This window comes from Amblyraja radiata, chromosome 13, assembly GCF_010909765.2.
Source record: "Amblyraja radiata isolate CabotCenter1 chromosome 13, sAmbRad1.1.pri, whole genome shotgun sequence".
NCBI lineage: Eukaryota > Metazoa > Chordata > Chondrichthyes > Rajiformes > Rajidae > Amblyraja > Amblyraja radiata.
The window spans coordinates 1,770,954-1,790,964 of record NC_045968.1 but is presented as its reverse complement, the minus strand read 5'-3'; the positions used below and the strand labels follow the sequence as shown (position 1 = coordinate 1,790,964).

General features: G+C 42.7%; 1 protein-coding gene across 1 annotated transcript in view; it reads left to right on the top strand.

Moving 5' to 3' along the window:
• The first annotated feature begins 6,334 nt into the window (after positions 1-6,334).
• The window catches only part of per2 (period circadian regulator 2), a 55,871-nt gene continuing 42,194 nt past the window's right edge, over positions 6,335-20,011 (top strand). The window contains exons 1-3 of the mRNA XM_033031089.1: positions 6,335-6,509; positions 8,509-8,766; positions 17,527-17,616. Of these exons, the coding sequence (XP_032886980.1) occupies positions 8,519-8,766; positions 17,527-17,616 (338 nt within the window). The 5' untranslated portion in view covers positions 6,335-6,509; positions 8,509-8,518. The remainder of the gene's footprint in view (positions 6,510-8,508; positions 8,767-17,526; positions 17,617-20,011) is intronic.

Genomic DNA, 20,011 nt, shown 5'->3' with positions numbered 1-20,011 from the left:
TCTATGTTTCTATGTTAACTGGTATTATGCGATATTCTTTTCCCCAGCCCTGCTGAAGGCTCATCTTGCTGCTATTTAGCTGCCTGCAGATTCCACGTGAGCTAATCTCTAATATTTTGCGGTCTCTGATGTGATGGCTTGGAGTTTGATATTGAATGACAGTGTGCTTTCATCTCACCTCGCTTGTTTTCCTCATTCTTCTGGACCAATCTACAGACACCTGGAGTTTCACTGCAACACACAGATAGATACTGCAGGGGCTCTCCTGTTGCTCCAATGGAATCTGCAACCTCAGTTATCAAAGGCTGTATCACATTTGAAGATGGGCAAGGCACCATTTCCAAAGCTGCACTGGAGCTATTCAAAGCCATGTGCAGGGTTGTAGCTGGAGCCCACAGATAGCTTCCTCAGGCCAAGCATCATGTTGGGGATACCTGTTAAACATTTACATAAGCTTCATGATTGAGGTTCGTATCCAAGTCAACGGGAGCAAGGGTAATTAATGGGTCAGTGAGTTAGAGAATGCATTCAATAAAAATTGCTAACCTTTTGAATGAATAAATTTCTACCCATCTCAGTCTTAACTTGTCTATCTTTCTTTTCTTGACAGTGACCCCCTTAGTTTCAATTGATTGAAGAGATTGAAAGACAGAGCATGCATGGAAAGAGGTCCTTCAGCTCTCCCAGTCCACTTAGACCACCGATCACCCTTTCACACTGTTAACCTGCCCGTGTAAGCATTGCTTTCACACTCAGGGCAATTTAGAGAGTCCAAGCAACCTACAAACCCGCACATCTCTGGGGCGTGGGAGGACCAGAGCACCCGGTGGATATCCACACGTTTTTTGTTTTTTTTAATATTTTATTTTATTAGAAGTAAGTACAGTCATATGGCACCAAAGTACCTAATATATATTTTCATAATACATTTTATGTACAACTTCTTTTTTTTTTTTTTTGTTACACTGAAAAAAGATTAGAATAAGAAAAAGAAGTTAGATAGTAAAGGATAGAAAGATGTGAAATATATAGTGTGTGAAAAAAGAAAACGAGTAAATGAAGAAAGTTGAGAGAGAGAATAGAGAAAAGAAAATAAAATAAAAAAGAAAAGGAGATCATTATTTATAATCTTGACCAACCCTCGTCCAGTCCTGAAACAGTTATTTTTTACAATTGTGTTGCACCATATGATTCCAAAAAACGACGAATGGAGACCAACTCGTTATGAATTGGTCTGATTTATCCATTAGGAGGAATCGCATTTCCTCAAGATGAGCGGCGTCCAACATACTTGCAATCCACATTTTAAGCGTTGGATATCCACACGTTGACATGGAGAACGGGCAAACACCACATAATAGCACCTGAGGTCAGGATCAAACCCAGGTCTCTGGTGCGGTGAGGCAGCAGCTCTACCAGCTGTGCCACCATTGTTCCACATCCTACCCAGATCAAACATCCTCTCACCGCCCATCAGATTTCCACGTATTTTCAACAATGCCTTCTAAACTCTCGGAAATATACTCAGATCACACAATTCCCCCCTTACAGAACAACCCACATCCCAATAATCAACCTAGTGAATGATATTAATGGAATTGAGTTGTAGATCAGAACCCAGTTAAAGGCCTCGACCAATATTGTCCAGTTGGCAGGAGCAACTGCCTTTTTGTTTTAGCTTTAATTTTTTCCCTTTCCAATCCCAATTACTAATGCATTTTACCTTTGTTAAGCTCTGACTCCCTCCTGACTCAAAGAGGTTATTTTTACCCAAGTTGCTACCCTTGTCAATAGCCTTGAACTTTCTCTGACTCGTGTTTAATCTGCCAGCCCACCAAGCACCTTCACGCCTTGCATTATTAGTTTAAGGCTTATCGCCAGTGTAAGTGTCTTTATTGTGTGTGCAGACAAATAACTTAATGGCCACTGCATCATATGCTTCAGTAAATTTGCTGTTGACTTTGTCCTCAATCAGAGAGACATTAGGTATCTTATACCTGTTGGCGAGGCAAAGGCCAAATCTGTTCCAGCACTTCAAATGGTCCCTCTTTAGTTGGCCAACCCACAGCCAGGGCTGTGGAGTCGGAGTCGAGTCGGTAAAAAAGTCCCAACTCCGACCTCAACATAGATTTCAGAGACTACGTTTAGAGGAGGCTTATCACACTAATATCTGGATTGGGCATTTTGTTTTATGAGGAACGGTTCAATAGTTGAGGCATCGTAGTTTAAAGAGAGCCAATTTGACAAAACTCAAAAGAACTTGAGGGGTCTTGGCGAGATGGATATGGAGAGGATGATTCTACTTATTGGTAAACATGTCTTTGCTGTTTAAAAATGAGGGATTGCAGAAATGAGGCAACACTATTGCTCTTGGGTCATAGAAACATAGAAATTAGGTGCAGGAGTAGGCCATTTGGCCCTTCGAGCCTGCACCGCCATTCAATATGATCATGGCTGATCATCCAACTCAGTATCCCGTACCTGCCTTCTCTCCATACCCTCTGATCCCCTTAGCCACAAGGGCCACATCTAACTCCCTCTTAAATATAGCCAATGAACTGGCCTCAACTACCCTCTGTGGCAGAGAGTTCCAGAGATTCACCACTCTCTGTGTGAAAAAAGTTCTTCTCATATCGGTTTTAAAGGATTTCCCCCTTATCCTTAAGCTGTGACCCCTTGTCCTGGACTTCCCCAACATCGGGAGCAATCTTCCTGCATCTAGCTCTTCCTGCATCTAGCATCATGCATTTGGAACTCTTTTGCTCAAAAACTGGTGAAACCAGACCCAGTAAACATTATATTAAACTAGAGATAGATGGATTATTGATTGATAAATTATGATGTGAAGACACACAGTGTGTAGGCAAGTGGAGTAGAGATTACAGTCAGATCAACCTTGATCTTATTGAATGCTGGAGCAGGCAGGAAGGGTCACGTGGCCTGTCCATGCTACTAACCAGTATGTTTGTATGACTAATAAACAGACCTGTAACACTAGCTTCCTTAAAGAGCTTGTTTACTCCAGGATCAAGTGTGCAGATAATGTCCCCCACCTTTATGCCCATAATATATCGATCTCCAATACAAGCTGAAACAATCTGGTGGTTTTTCAAAATTACTGCAGATATTGCTGCTCTGGATTGCAATGCTCTCCACTTATTTCCAAATTAGGACTGATTTATGGGCTAAAATTGGACAAGTTGAAGGAATATCCTTAGGTAAGTACTTTGGTAGTGGCGATCATACTTCAGTTAGATTTGTTGTGGAATAGGACAAGGATAGGCTTGGAGTAAGATCCTAATTGGGGAAAAGCCAGGCTTCAAAAAGCAAAAATGAAAATTATTAATGGTATTAATGACTGGAAGGTTGCTCAGTGAGAAAAAAACCTTTACGGCAACAACCACAACCTCCCTGCAGTCCCTTGTCTTTTATTTTAGTTTAGTTTAGTATATTATTGTCATGTGTACTGAGGTACAGTGTGAAGCTTTTGTTTGCATGCTACCCAGTCAAAATGTAGTATTCATCAATGAATTGAACTTAGATCCCATAGTTGAACATTTGAAAATGTTACAAAAAATGGTGGACATTGATGCACTGATGAAGAGAACTGGAAACTGTAGGAAGAAATTAATGGGTCATTCAACTGAACAGGAAAGTGGCAAAGTTATTAATCTGGAGAAGTGAGGCAATGTCTTTGGGATCTGTAAATTTGTCGAGAGAATTCACAACAAATGGTGGAATGGTAAGAAGAGTGGTGCAGTAGAGGGAGCTTAAATTGCTGCATAATCACTGGTCTCTTACTAAAATTGAATATGTAAGCAACGGTATGTATGATAAGTTAATAAAAAGAAACGCTGAAAGTACAGCAGGTGAGACAGCATATGTGGATAGAGAAAAAGAATGAACGCTTCAGATTGATGATCATTCATCAAAACAGCACAGTGGGCAGCACAATGGTGCAGAGGAAGAGTTGCTGCCTCACAGCGCCAGAGACCCAGGTTCGATCCTGACTATGGGTGTTGCATGGGCGGACTATGCACGTTGTCCGTGACCGCGTTGGTTTTCTCCGACTCCTCTGGTTTCCTCTCAAATTCCAAGATGTGCAGGTTTGTAGGTCAAGAGTCAAGAATATTTTATTGTCATGTGTCCCAGATAGAACAATGAAATTCTTACTTGCTGTGGCACAACAGAATATGTAAACATAGTACACTGTAAACAATATGACAAACGAGAAAAAAAAGTTCAGTGTGTATATATACCTACCCACAAGTGATCATTGAGTGGAAGTCCCTTCTGGTCTTTTTGATAGCCTTGTCAAGGTCTTATCTGGACTTCTTATAGACCTCTGCGTCACCAGACCTGAATGCCCGGGATCTGGTCTTCAGAAGAATGCGGATCTTGGCTTCTGTAAATTGTCCCTGGTGTATAGGATGGGGTAGCATAGAACTAGAGACCGGGCGACCGATGGTGACAGATGAACGGTGGGCTGAAGGGCCTGTTTCCACGCTGTATCTCTTTTTTTAAGACACAGGCCATTCAGTCTATCGAAACCATGGTGCTCTGAGAGCATTCCCAGGAATTCCACTCCCCAATTATCCCCCTCAGTCCCTCTTCACAATTACACGTCCATCAACTCAATCCCAACTCTCCAACCAACTGCCTAGACATTGAGTTAGACAATAGGTGCAGGAGTAGGCCATTCGGCCCTTTGAGCCAGCACCGCCATTCAACGTGATCATGGCTGATCATCCCCAATCAGTACCCCGCTCCTGCCTTCTCCCCATACCCCTGACTCTGCAATTTTTAAGAGGCCTATCTAGCTCTCTCTTGAAAGCATCCAGAGAACCTGCCTCCACCGCCCTCTGAGGCAGAGAATTCCACAGACTCACCACTCTCTGTGAGAAAAAGTGTTTCCTCGTCTCGGTTCAAAATGGCTTACTCCTTATTCTTAAACTGTGGCCCTGGTTACTTACAAAAGTTCATTACCTGATAACCTTGGGGGTGTAGAAAGGTCCAGGAACAGCTTCTTCCCTGCGGCTGTTACATTACTCAACACTGTACCTCGATGATTGCCAATCACCCCCCCCCCTCCCCCCCAAGAACTGTTTTACTGTTCTTTTTATAAATCATGTTTCTCGGGGTATCTAAATCTAAATTTAATCTAAATTGTATTAGTTGTTTAAGTTATGATATTGGATGGAAGCTGCATACCAAATCTCGTTGCACTTATGTGCAATGACAATAAAATATATTATTATTTATTACAATCATTTGAAAAAAGTAGACACAAAAAGCTGGAGTAACTCAGCGGGCATCTCTGGAGAGAAGGAATGGGTGATGTTTTGGGTCGAGACCCTTCTTGACAAAATATCGGCCTTCGGTTGACCCTGACATAGATAAGACAGATGCTTTGGGGGCGAGTGGTGGGGGGGGGGGGGGGGGGGGGAGGTTAGCAACATGAAACCTAATCCATAAAGATTTGGACTAAGATCTGAAATAGGACCATACAGCGTGGATAGACACAAATAACTGGAGTAACAATGGGACAGGCAGGAACTCTGGAGAAAATTAAGGGGTGACGTTTTGCTTTGAGACCCTTCTTCAGACCCAGACTCAGATACAGCGTGGAAACATGCCCTTTGGCCCAACTTGCCCACACTGGCCAACATGCCCCAGCTACACTAGTCCCACCTGCCAGCGTTTGGTCCATATCCCTCTAAACTTGTCCTATTCATGTACCTGTCTAATTGTTTCTTAACGGTTGAAACGTGAAGCTACATTGCTTGTGACATTATACTCTTTGATTCTCTTAACTGCAAATTATTCCTCGAATCAGAAGGGATAGCAGCTCCCAGGATATTCACTTGGGAACTTGGGACCAATTTCTGGGCCATTGTTTTGTCTGCAGCATATTATCTCTCACCACAGTGCCAGCCACACGACACAAGCCGCACCCATGTTTGCATGACCGTGTGTGTGATCATTGTGAAATGATCACACAGTGTGTGATTGGGCGACCTATCTTACAGTCCCACTGCAATATATATATATATTTTTTTTAAAAGAGCAATTACTCAGCGGCGGGGCGGGATGGTGGCGTGTGGTTGCGGCGGGGATTTACAGCGCGGACACACAACACACATTGGATTCCACGTGAGGCTTGTAGCCATCGGCCGATGGGCAGGTTTGCCGGCCAATGGAGCGGAGGCACAGGCGGGGCCCGTCACGTTATGTGGTGTGTGCAGCGGCGTGAATGTAGCGAGCGGCAGCCGCCGGGTTGCTACAGTGGGCGAGTTGCAGCAGCCGCCGGGTTGCTACAGTGGGCGAGTTGCAGCAGCCACCGAGTTGCTCCAGTGGGCGAGTTGCAGCAGCCGAGTTGGGTCGAGTGTAGCGAGCTGTAGCCATCGCATCAGTTCTTGCCGGTAGCAGTCGTAGCGCTGCCCTACAGGAGTGTTGCTCCACTTGCTCTGCTTCTTCCATGAGTTTCTTCTCACCTCCCTGAAAACGGGGTAAGAAATCGCCTGCTATATTTCCGCGCCTCTGGATAGATCGCGGTTTTCTTAATACAAGGATTTAATTCACCGCGGTCAGAATGATTAAGGTGTGGGAAGGAGCTGCGTGTGCCGGTTTACGCCGAAGATATGTTAGTTGGAGTAACTCAGTGTTACAGGCAACGTCTCTGGAGAGAAGGGAATGAGTGACATTTCGTGTCGAGACCCTTCAGACCTTCAATCTTAATGTCTTAATCACTTCAGGTCTTCGTGGCTTTTAATCAGTAGATCTGTTGTGTAGATCAGTGATACAATCCCTCTGGTGCCGGGGAAACTTGTTATGAGAAATGTATTTGTAGAGGGATTAGGTGATCAGGTTCTATACAGTGGTGGTGTTATATCCACCGTGAACACGCAGCGAGGTAAGTTAAAGCCACCCGGTATACAGCCTTTCTGTCGTGCTCAGTTGCCAAGCTATAGCTTTGATCGATTTTGGTTTCCTAAGTTTTTTTTTCCATTTAACTGTAACATTTCAGCCGGCACCGAAAGACGAGACTTTAATTGTTCTGATAAATGTCTTTGCCCTGCTGGGTTAAACAAAAGTTATCAGGAACATGAAAAGATGATTGGTGTTGTGCAGTTTTCTGACACCCGATGATTTAAGTTTATTGTGAAACTCGGTGGGGTTTTTTTTGTCGTGTCGTGTCGTTGCAGCCGGAGCCAATGCAGTGTAAGAAATGTGAGAATACAAGCGAGTAGAAAAATACAGTATTTAGAACAAATATTCTGAACAGATAAGCCGCAGTTTCGAGCATTCAAATAATCCCAACGGCAGAAAGGATGCCATTCGGCCCACTATTCCTGTGCTCACCCGTTCAACGAGTCCCATTGCCAAACCTGACCTATCCTCGCCTTGAATGGGTGTATTTGAATTTGACCAGTAATGTTTTGGTACCACAGGGGGAGAAACCCCTGACTTGTACATTATGTAGGCAGCAATCTATAAATCAATTATTACAAGCCTTCAGATAATTCAGAATTCCGTTAAATAGTCCAGATGCTGCCATCTTCTGCACCAGTGCCACACTCGCTTGGGCTTTTCTCTGCATGGCAAACTATGGACTCGCAACACACATATGCCATTTGCATTGATCACCAAAGTGGAGCTACCTTTGCTCCCAGTGCACCCAGCTAGCAATTGGAGCCAAATGTTGTAACCTGGATGGCCAACCGCCATTTATACAGTTATCATCTATGCTCAAAGTTATCTTTGGTTAATTTGGTTTATACTGTTGAAACGTGTATATAAATGTTGGCAAGAATGATTGCATTATTCTAATCTGTCATGAATGTGATATTTAGAACAGTAGATTTGTACACCACAGGAACAGACCCTTTAGCCACACAATGTCTTTGCCAAACATGATGCCAAGACCAGCTTTGAGCTGCCTGCATGTGATGTATATCCATCCACTCATTCCCTGCAAATTTATGTACCTATCCAAAAACTCTCTTAAATGCGACTAATGTATTTGCTGCCCCCATCATTACCCCTGGCAGCTCATTCCAGGTACAGCACTCACTGTGAAGATATCGGGGGGAAAAATACTCTTCCCCTCCATCTCCTTTTCACATTACCCCTCCCCCCCTTACCTAAAAGCTATGCCCTCCAGTATTTGATATTGCTATCCTGGGATAAAGGTTCTGACTGTCAACCCTATCTATGCCGCACATAATTTAATGCATTTCTGTCAGGTCTCACCTCCACCTCCAGCGTTCCAGAGGAAACAATCCAAGTGTATTCAACCTCGCCAAGTAGCTAATGCCTCCTAATCCAGGCATCATTCTGGTAAACCCATGCACCCTCTCCAAAACCTCCCCCATCCTTCCTGTAATGGGGTGAGCAGAAGAGCAATCAATATTCCAAATGCAGCTTAACCAATGGCACATAAAGTGACTCCCTGACTCGTACTCAATGTTTTGGTTATGATTCCTATGCTTTCTCATTTTTATACGGACTCCAGAGAATGGCCACTAACTCAGAACCTGGATTCCAAGAGGCCGAATTGTTGCTGCATTTAAGAAGCGGCAATATTCAGGATCAAACAGCGGATCAAGAAGGGCAGCAAATGCACGATGATGTGGAGATGAAAAGCACTGGCTCGAGTGGGACTGATTCAAATGGGAATGAGATTTCGGAGAGTTCAAGCAGTATTGCCAGCCATAATGAGAAAGATTCCGCTTTGCACTTGGATTCAGTAAAGAGCAGCCAAAGGTAGGAACATTGTACTTGATATAAAGTACTCTGGCTGCTCCAGCGTTTGTGCTGGGCAACCAAAAATGTGTAATTCGGTTGTGCCATGCAACATCTCTGCATGACAATCCAATCGCATATCCTATTGATATTGAAACCAGTGTCTACTGGACTTGTATTATGAAAATGAGCGGCTTACCTTCATTTTTGGAAATACACTGAATACATTTCAAAAAATGCTGTTTGACAAGTGGCTTTCATCACAAATTCCTAGGCTTTTGTTTAACACTTTTAATCTCTGAGCTAAATAACAGACTGAAGTAGAAGTTGTATGATTTTATTTTTTTTGTTTTTAATAGTAGTGCATATTTTAGTTTACACTGACGTTTTTGCATAAATTCAGCTCGAATTTATTCTCCTGTCTTTCACATGTGTTGCTCCACTTGTTTTACCTGGTGAATAAATACCATTGGCAAGCTATTGCCTTTCACTAACTGCCTTGATTTTGTGTAGGGCAACGGAGGGATTCTTACTCGTTAGCAATGGGGAAAGTAAATTTTACAGAATAGACAAAGTATTGGTGCAAACTAGCATTTGGATAATAATTGAATGATTTCCCTGATATGGATTCATGTCTTGGAAATTTCACCAGTAATTCTCGTGTTTGACACACACACAACAAAATGTCTGCTCTCTACACAGTCTGTGTTTTGTTTTGGTGTGTATCTTTGGAATATGTGAATCCTACACTATGAACATAAAGTAATTGTTAAAACCACCAAAATATGAAATTAATGTAAGCATATTAAAATTTAATAGCTGATGTACAGAGTCATGGTGAGACCACACCTGGAGTATTGCGTACAGTTTTGGTCTCCAAATCTGAGGAAGGACATTCTTGCCATAGAGGGAGTGCAGAGAAGGTTCACCAGACTGATTCCTGGGATGTCAGGACTTTCATATGAAGAAAGACTGGATAGACTCGGCTTGTACTCGCTAGAATTTAGGAGATTATGTGGGGATCTTATAGAAACTTACAAAATTCTTAAGGGGTTGGACAGGCTAGATGCAGGAAGATTGTTCCCGATGTTGGGGAAGTCCAGGACAAGGGGTCACAGTTTAAGGATATGGGGGAAATCCTTTAGGATCAAGATGAGAAAACAAATTTTCACACAGAGAGTGGTGAATCTCTGGAACTCTCTGCCACAGAAGGTAGTTGAGGCCAGTTCATTGCCTGTATTTAAGAGGGAGTTAGATGTGGCCCTTGTGGCTAAAGGGATCAGGGGGTATGGAGAGAAGGCAGGTACAGAATACTGAGTTGGATGATCAGCCATGATCATATTGAATGGCGGTGCAGGCTCGAAGGGCCGAATGGCCTACTCCTGCACCTATTTTCTATGTTTCTATGTAGCTTCATACTGACTGTTGTACAGTGGATAACGTTATCTTTTTCAATATGATGCTGATTGAATATTTGATAATGTTTTATTGTATTTATTTATCACACATAATGGATGTCTAATGGGCCTGTCCCACTTAGATGATTTTTTGGGTGACGAGATGACAATTTTTGCTGTCGTAGGTTGACATAGGTGCTGCCGTAGGTGAATTCCATTAAAACTAGTCCCTGGTAGTCGCCCAAGTGAGACAGGCCCTTGAAGAGTAGTTTGGTGTGGCTGTGAACCGCACCAACTTTCTCCCCTCTTGTGGCAGAACATGCAGTCACATGGTGAGTGTTCCATCTATGTTGAGTGGACTTTGTGCACTTTTCCACACACACGGAAAGCAGCTTTACACCATCTTGGGTGATCTGACACTTCCTAATGATGTGTTATTGGAGGAGCCTCAAATGAACCAGCAGTTCAACAATATAGGGAAACTAAGGAAGAAAAAGAGAAATGCTTTGCACTTCACTCCAAAAAAACAACCCTAACCCCATTGGTGTGTTTATGTTGACCTTGTGCAGTTGGCTATTATTTACTTTATGGATCTCCAGTTCTTCATTTTTGGAGCTGACATATTGATCATTAAGGACTTTTTAGTCACCTCAGCCAAATATCTTTTTAATATTTTCAATGGTCTTTTCCAGTGCTGATCAGCAGTGGCATTTTGGCAGTAATGTGCTTGCTGCATGTATTGGAGATACATTTGAACTGAATTGTCATGTGAGATATCCAAATTCATAGCTTGGTGAACTAACATACAATAATGTTTTGCCATATTTAATTTGGTATAACTTTAAAATTGGATGCATGACTGTGCTATGGCTAAAAAATTACAATTAATAAACTTGATATTATTATGTGTAAACTTAAAAATTATGACAATCTTATATTTACTGTGTGATTTCTAAAGTACTAATACAAAGAAAAGAAACAGAGAATTGCTGAAGTATATACGCGCAATTAGAGGCTTCCTTTCATGCCTCTCTCATTTGAAAAAAAATTACCTACTGACAGGTTGGTTCCAAGTAATTTCTACTTGTGTATTTAGAGTAATATGAGTGTACAATATTGAGGTTTGGTACTTTCCCATCTGGTTGACATCTTTTGTTCAATATGGTCGCCCCAACAATATGTACAGTTGTGGGAAGTTATCAATAATTGTTTTGAATTTTCAATTTGGATGAGCTTGTTTTGGAGAGCTATACCTTTGTTATCCTTGCTATTTTAGTAGCCTAGTCTATTCTTGAATATATCATTGAATTTATTTAGTTAGTTGTGGGTTTTTAGTTTCCTGGATAGCCCCTCGCCCAAAATGTCAGTGTACCCTTGCATCAGTTGGCAACTGGTAGTATCGACAAGATAATGCAGATGATCAGCCATGATCACAATGAATGGCGGTGCTGGCTCGAAGGGCCAAATGACCTCCTCCTGCACCTATTGTCTATAACCTGTAGGGCGACAATCACAATTGAGACTCTTTCAGCATCTCTGCAAGTTTTAGTCACTGGGTGAAGATTGGAAATGTAGACCCACTTCATATCTCTCTCCCTAAGCTTAACCTATCATTGAGCCTCACAAACACTGCCTGGTGTGGTGTTGGACAAAAGCACACGCCTTCCTAAAGTGGATGCTCTTCTAATATTTCTTGAATTCATAATTATAAAATAACTCTTCTGAAATAACATGGTGCCCCCTGTTTATGAAGATCTGTATCATGGATGTTAAACCATAACCAATTGTTGATTGCATTATTATCTTAAGAAAGAAATTAGAAAAGCTAAAAGAAGATATGAAGTTGCTTTAGCAGGTAAGGTGAAAGTAAATCCAAAGGGTTTCTACAGCTATATTAATAGCAAAAGGATAAAATTGGTCCATTAGAGAGTCAGAGTGGACAGTTATCTGCGGAGCCAAAAGAGATGGGGGAGATACTGAACAATTTATTTTCTTCGGTATTCACCAAGGAGAAAGATATTGAATTATGTGAGGTAAGGGAAACAAGTAGAGTAGCTATGGACATATGAGGATCAAAGAAGAGGAAGTACTGACACTTTTGAAAAATATAAAAGTGGATAAGTCTCCAGGTCCTGACAGGATATTCCCTAGGACATTGAGGGAAGTTAGTGTAGAAATAGCAGGGGCTATGACAGAAATATTTCAAATGTCATTAGAAACGGGAATAGTGCCGGAGGATTGGCGTACTGCGCATGTTGTTCCATTGTTTAAAAAGGGTTCTAAGAGTAACCCTAGCAATTATAGACCTGTTAGTTTGACGTCAGTGGTGGGCAAATTAATGGAAAGGATACTTAGAGATAATATATATAAGCATCTGGTTAAACAAGGTCTGATTAGGAACAGCCAACATGGATTTGTGCCTGGAAGGTCATGTTTGACTAATCTTCTTGAATTTTTTGAAGAGGTTACTCGGGAAATTGATGAGGGTAAAGCAGTGGATGTTGTCTAAATGGAATTCAGTAAGGTCTTTGACAAGGTTCCTCGTGGAAGGTTGGTTAAGGTTCAATTGTTGGGTATTAATGGTGGAGTAGCAAGATGGATTCAACAGTGGTTGAATGGGAGATGCCAGAGAGTAATGGTGGATGGTTGCTTGTCAGATTTGAGGCCGGTGACTAATGGCCACAGGGATCTATGTTGGGTCCACTGTTGTTTGTCATGTACATCAATGATCTGGATGATGGTGTGGTAAATTGGATTAGTAAGTATGCAGATGATACTAGAGATTTAGGCCATTTGGAAGAGTGGGCCGAAAGATGGCAGATGGAGTTTAATGCTGATAAGTGTGAGGTGCTACATCTTGGCAGGACAAATCAAAATAGGATGTACATGGTAAATGGTAGTGAGTTGAGGAATGCAGTTGAACAGAGGGATCTAGGAATAACTGTGCACAGTTCCCTGAAGGTGGAATCTCATGTAGATAGGGTGGTAAAGAAAGCTTTTGGTGTGCTAGCCTTTATAAATCGGAGCATTGAGTATAGAAATTGGGATGTAATGTTAAAATTGTACAAGGCATTGGTGAGGCCAATTCTGGAGTATGGTTTACAATTTTGGTCACCTAATTATAGGAAGGATGTCAACAAAATAGAGAGAGTACAGAGGAGATTTACTAGAATGTTGCCTGGGTTTCAGCAGCTAAGTTACAGAGAAAGGTTGAACAAGTTAGGTCTTTATTCTTTGGAGCGCAGAAGGTTAAGGGGGGACTTGATAGAGGTCTTTAAAATTATGAGAGGGATAGACAGAGTTGACGTGGATAAGCTTTTCCCACTGAGAGTAGGGAATATTCAAACAAGAGGACATGACTTGAGAATTAAGGGACAGACGTTTAGGGGTAACATGAGGGGGAACTTCTTTACTCAGAGAGTGGTAGCTGTGTGGAATGAGCTTCCAGTGGAAGTGGTGGAGGCAGGTTCGATTTTATCATTTAAAAATAAATTGGATAGGTATATGGATGGGAAAGGAATGGAGGGTTATGGTCTGAGTGTAGGTAGATGGGACTAGGGGAGAATAAGTGTTCAGCACGGACTAGAAGGGCCAAGATGGCCTGTTTCCGTGCTGTAATTGTTATATGGTTATTATCATTACCATTGCAATATGTTGATTCACTGGCTCTCCCTGTACTCAAGTGGTTGGGAGGGGTGCTTTGGATTTTATAGGTCTTGAGATGAGAAAATCATTTTTCACGCAGAGAGTGGTGAATTTCTGGAATTCTCTGCCACAGAGGGTAGTTGAGGCCAGTTCTTTGGCTATATTTAAGAGGGAGTTAGATGTGGCCCTTGTGGCTAAAGGGATCAGGGGGTATGGAGAGAAGGCAGGTACGGGATACTGAGTTGGATGATCAGCCATGATCATATTGAATGGCGGTGCTGGCTCAAAGGGCCGAATGGCCTACTCCTGCACCTATTGTCTGAGTAAAAAAACAAGTATTGGAGGAACTCTGCAGGTCTGGCAACATCTATGGAGGGAAATTGTCAGACAACGTCCTGGGTCAGGACCCGAAAAGCCATCTAGCTGTTTCCCTCCACAGCTGCTGCTTGACCCACTGAGCTCCTTCAGCTGCTTTTGTTTTGCTCAAGATTCTAGCATCTGCAATATCTTGTGTGTCTGTATAAAGGTTGATGTGCTTGTTCTAAATGTTCCTATATAGTTTTTTTTTTAGTTTAGTTCATGCCATTCGCTGTGATGGCATTTCAGTCTCAGTCACAGAGGCCGATGTCAGAAAATCCTTCAGAGGGGTGAACCCCGGAAAAGCACCTGGACCTGATGGTATACCCGGCCGTGTTCTAAAAACCTGTGCGGACCAACTGGCGGGAGTTTTTACGGACATTTTCAACCTCTCACTTCTGAGGTCTGAGGTCCCCACCTGCTTTAAAAGGGCATCAATTATACCGGTGCCCAAGAAGAGTAAGGTGACATGCCTCAATGACTATCGACCAGTGGCACTAACGCCGGTGGTGATGAAGTGCTTTGAGAGGTTGATCATGGAGCAAATCAACTCCTACATCGACAAAAACCTGGACCCACTGCAGTTCGCATACCGCCACAACAGATCAACGGTGGATGCGATCTCGCTGGCCCTCCACTCCGCACTGGACCACTTGGACAACAAAAACTCATATGTCAGGCTGTTATTCATTGATTACAGCTCGGCATTTAACACAATCATCCCCTCCAAACTGGTTACCAAACTCGCAGAACTGGGTCTCTGCGCATCCCTCTGCAACTGGATCCTCGACTTCCTAGTCCATAGACCACAGTCTGTTCGTATTGGTGGAAATGTGTCAGCCTCAATAACAATCAGCACGGGAGCACCTCAAGGCTGCGTGCTCAGCCCCCTGCTGTACTCGCTCTATACCCATGACTGCGTAGCGAACCACAGTGCGAACTCCATCATCAAGTTCGCTGACGACACCACTATTGTGGGCGTATCACTGATGGGGATGAGTCAGAGTACAGAAGAGAGATCGAGCAACTGTCCATATGGTGCCAGCGCAATAACCTGGCCCTGAACACCAGCAAAACCAAGGAACTGATTGTGGACTTTGGAAGGAGTAGGAGGGGGACCCACAGCCCCATTTATATCAACGGGTCGATGGTTGAAAGGGTCAAGAACTTCAAATTCCTGGGGGTGCACATCTCTGAAGATCTTTCCTGGTCCGAGAACACTAACGCAATTATCAAAAAAGCTCATCAGCGCCTCTACTTCCTGAGAAGATTACGGATAGTCGGATTGTCAAGGAAGACTCTCTCTAACTTCTACAGGTGCACAGTCGAGAGCATGCTGACCGGTTGCATCGTGGCTTGGTTTGGCAATTTGAGCGCCCTGGAGAGGAAAAGACTTCAAAAAGTAGTAAACACTGCCCAGTCCATCATCTGCTCTGACCTTCCTTCCATCGAGGGGATTTATCGCAGTCGCTGCCTCAAAAAGGCTGGCAGTATCATCAAAGACCCACACCATCCTGGCCACACACTCATCTCCCTGCTACCTTCAGGTAGAAGGTACAGGAGCCTGAAGAATGCAACAACCAGGTTCAGGAGTAGCTACTTCCCCTCAGCCATCAGGCTATTAAACCTGGCTCGGACAAAACTCTGATTATTAGCAACCACTTTCTGTTATTTGCACTACCAGTTTATTTATTCATGTGTGTATATATTTATATCATGGTATATGGACACATTTATCTGTTTTGTAGTAAATGCCTACTATTTTCTGTGTGCTTAAGCAAAGCAAGAATTTCATTGTCCTATACAGGGACACATGACAATAAACTCACTTGAACTTGAGCTACAGCGCGGAAACAGGCCCTTCGGCCCACCAGGTCCGCGCCGACCAGCGATTCCCGCGCATTAACACTATCCTACACCCACTAGCGACAATTTTTACATTTACCAAGCCAATTAACCTACAAACCTGTACATCTTTGGAATGTGGGAGGAAACGGAAGATCTCAAAGAAAACCCATGCAGGTCATGTGGAGAATGTACGAACTCCGTACCGACAGCACCCGTAGTCGGGATCGAACCCGGGTCTCTGTCGCTGCATTCGCTGTAATGCAGCAACTCTACCGCTGCGCCACCATGACTGCCCTGTTTACTGTTGTAATAATTGGGCCATCTGACAAAACAACATTTAAAATTGTACTGACTAATGTTTTACTTCAGAGTAATCTAATCTAGATTTCCACACTTGTCTTACTCCATATGTAACATGTACACAATTCCTCAATAAATGTACTGTTGTAACACTGTACCTAACTGGATTGTTTTCCAAAGCATTAAAAACTTCGTAACAAAACTTGTCTCCCATTAACATTCTCCTCCCCATAATTTGAAGTACAGGTACCTACTAATTTATGGGTTTGCTCTGTGTGATTTTTCTTTCCCCCCAATTGGATGTGTGGTAGAAATGGCATGAAATACAAGGAAACGAGGCACTAAAATGTTTGGGGGTGGGGGGGGGGGGATAAACAAACAAGGAAAACCTATGCTCTTTAGCTGCAAAGTCGTGAATTCCTAGAATCCTTTTTCTGTTGGTGTGGAGAAGAAACCTATTCTGAAAAGGGTATTTGCTTCAATTCTAGAAGAATGTTGATGAACTTTGAGTTCAAGGGTTAGATTTGTGAAACTGTTCCACTGGCTGTTGAACTGCACAGGAGTTGTGGTATTTTTGCTGCATTTCATTGAGATTCAATTATGTTTGTTTCTCTCAGATAGTTCTGGCGGTGTATCTGATTTCCATTCGGTCTTCCTGAATAAATATTATCCCAAATAGGCAATAGCCCCTTGCTTTTATTGCCATTTTGTATTTCTCGACCTGTTTGGAGTGGAAAATTGCTTGGCCAGCCCTAATGAACTTGAGATGATGGTAAAGTGTATTTTGTCCATGAATGTCTGTGGTTTCGTTTGTAAGATGGACAGAAACTTTCATCAGCAGCCTGTGCACCCCCTCCTTAAAACCTGCTTGCATAAACTTTGTGTTGGTAATATTCAGTGTGATTCAAGTGAAAGGAAGTTTTTTGGCAGTCAGGCAGCATCTGTGTGGGTGGGGGAAGGGAGAGGAATGGGCAGAAGGAATTTCAGGTCAGGAGCCTTCTACAGTTTGATTCAATCAGCCTAAAGAAGGGTCGTGACCCAAAATGTCATCAGTTCATCCCCACCACAGATGCTACTTATTGACCTGCTGTTTTCATCCAGCACTTGTGTCTTGCTGAAGACTCCACGTTTCTTGTGTCTCCAAATTGTTGAATTTTTTTTTTCCCCTTTTAGAGCATGAATGATTGTTGACGTTCAAATCAAAACTAAGGCAATTTTACTTTTTGTTACACAGCTCCAATTTTCAGAGCCACTGCAGCTCAAATGGACTCAGCCTCATCAGTGCTAGCTCAGAACAGGACAACCCTTCAACAAGTGGTTGCAGGTAGGTGTCACATTCCCCAGTCCCTATCCTCACTCACCGTCCAGTTGTAACGTTTCAAGCTAATTGTGCTCTTCAAAGTGATAAAACATTTTCCCGTTTTTGATTGCAAGGTTTTAGCTTTTGTTGGTAGGGTGCACTAAATTTTCAAAATATAAAGTTCCTTCTAATCCACTCGCCATTTGCTTGAACCAATTTCCTGAAAAATCTTTCCTTGTTCCCCATGCTTTCTGCTTCCTACACTCTTCCTGCCAGGTAAGGTCATTCCCACCACCTTTTCCACACGCTTCCATCTTCATCCTGGGGGAATTCTAATCATCGGAAGCTGGATTGATCCTGTAGCCACAGGAGTTGGTTGGAGGCTGAGTGCCCGCTCTGAGCCTCTTGCCTTCTGATACACTGAAACTTTTTCCACTACCTGCACAGCACGTCACTCCATTTGCCTAGGTTGGTGCAGCTTCCAGGTGTACTGAGGAAACCCGGCACCATCCAATAAAAAGCGGCCCATGATGTCTAATTCCGTGGCAGTGTGCCCTTTGGGAAAATACTCTTAGAAGTGCTTGTGTTACTCCAACAGCAACTCCCATACTATCAGCCGCTACAACTAGACAGGTTGAGGTGTTGGGATGGGATGCCATTATCTGCAGAAACTTTCAAAGTCGCCAACCATCCTGATTATAAATATGTTTGCTGTTCATATTCATGGGGCCTTGAACTCGTTACCAAGCAGAGTTGTGCTACTTCCTTGACTAGATGGACTGCTTCAAGAAAGCAGTCACCACTATCTTCACAACGGTAGTTGAATATTGACAATAAATGGGAATCTTGGCTGGTAATAAACTACAGAAAATTAATGTTCTGCAATGTACTGTTCCTGCGGGCTTTTGGTGACAGAAGATTATCAATTGAATCAAATATGAGTTTAACAAGTTTGTAGACCTGGTCTCGTGTATTTATCTCCCTTCTCCTTTCACCATGTTGCCATACCCTGTCCTAGCTCATCCTTAGATCTGGACATTGGATTAACTTTGATCAATAGCTGGTGATACGTTTGTACAGATACAAAAGTATCTTCTGTTTAAGAAGGAACTGCAGATGTTGGAAAATCGAAGGTAGACAAAAAAGCTGGAGAAACTCAGCGGGTGAGGCAACATCTATGGAGCGAAGGAAATAGATGACGTTTCGGGTCGAGACCCTTCTTCAGACGGATGGGGTGGGGTGGGGAGAAGAAAGAAAGAAAGGAAAAGTAACTTTTGCTTGCTTTCAGCAATGCATTGAAGTTAGAACTTTATTGTCACAAAGTAAGGCACTATATTGATTTATTACAATGACACTAGATATTTTAAATGCTTTATTCCTATGTTGGATGCTATTCTTTTTATTTGCTGGCTTGACCCAATCTATTCTACAATTATGATTCATTCCTTTTATTTCAAGCAGATTATATTTTTTATGTGTGTCGAATGCCCTAAAGAGTACAAATTCCTTCCTTGGCTTGTGTGCTATTATTATTGTTTGCATCGCCACAGTAAAGTGGGTTAGTTCCTTCTCTAAGCAGTGCATGCAAGTTATTTACCAAGCTGATTGAGGCAGTTTAATAGCAAATTACTTTTTTTTCCATTCACCTTCCTTTGAAGAGCTTTAAGGGCCTGTCCCACTTGGCGATTTTTTTCGGCGATTGCCGGCATAATTGACTGACGCATCAGGTCACCGAACAATGCGTGGCGCGATGACGTGTGACGCGGTGTTTTATCAAGTATCACAACATTTTTTTTGTCGCCGCTGGATTTTGAAACGTTAAATCTTTTGGCGACACTGATATGACGCCGGCAGTCGCCGAAAAAAAATCGGCAAGTGGGACAGGCCCTTTATGATTTTGACTACCTCCAATTGACCTAGGGATACAGGAGAAGAAAATACGACTATTTCTGATATGCATGCCTCATTTAATCCAAGTAAAACATTTATCTTGAGGATTAGAGTATAAGAGCAGGGAGGTTCTACTGCAGTTGTACAGGGTCTTGGTGAGACCACACCTGGAGTATTGCGTACAGTTTTGGTCTCCTAATCTGAGGATAGACATTCTTGCCATAGAGGGAGTACAGAGAAGGTTCACCAGACTTATTCCTGGGATGTCAGGACTTTCATATAAAGAAAGACTGGATAGACTCGGCTTGTACTCGCTAGAATTTAGAAGATTGAGGGGGGATCTTATAGAAACTTACAAAATTCTTAAGGGAATGGACAGGCTAGATGCAGGAAGATTGTTCCCGATGTTGGGGAAGTCCAGAACAAGGGGTCACAGTTTAAGGATAAGGGGGAAATCTTTTAGGACCGAGATGAGAAAATCATTTTTTACACAGAGTGGTGAATCTGTGGAATTCTCTGCCACAGAAGG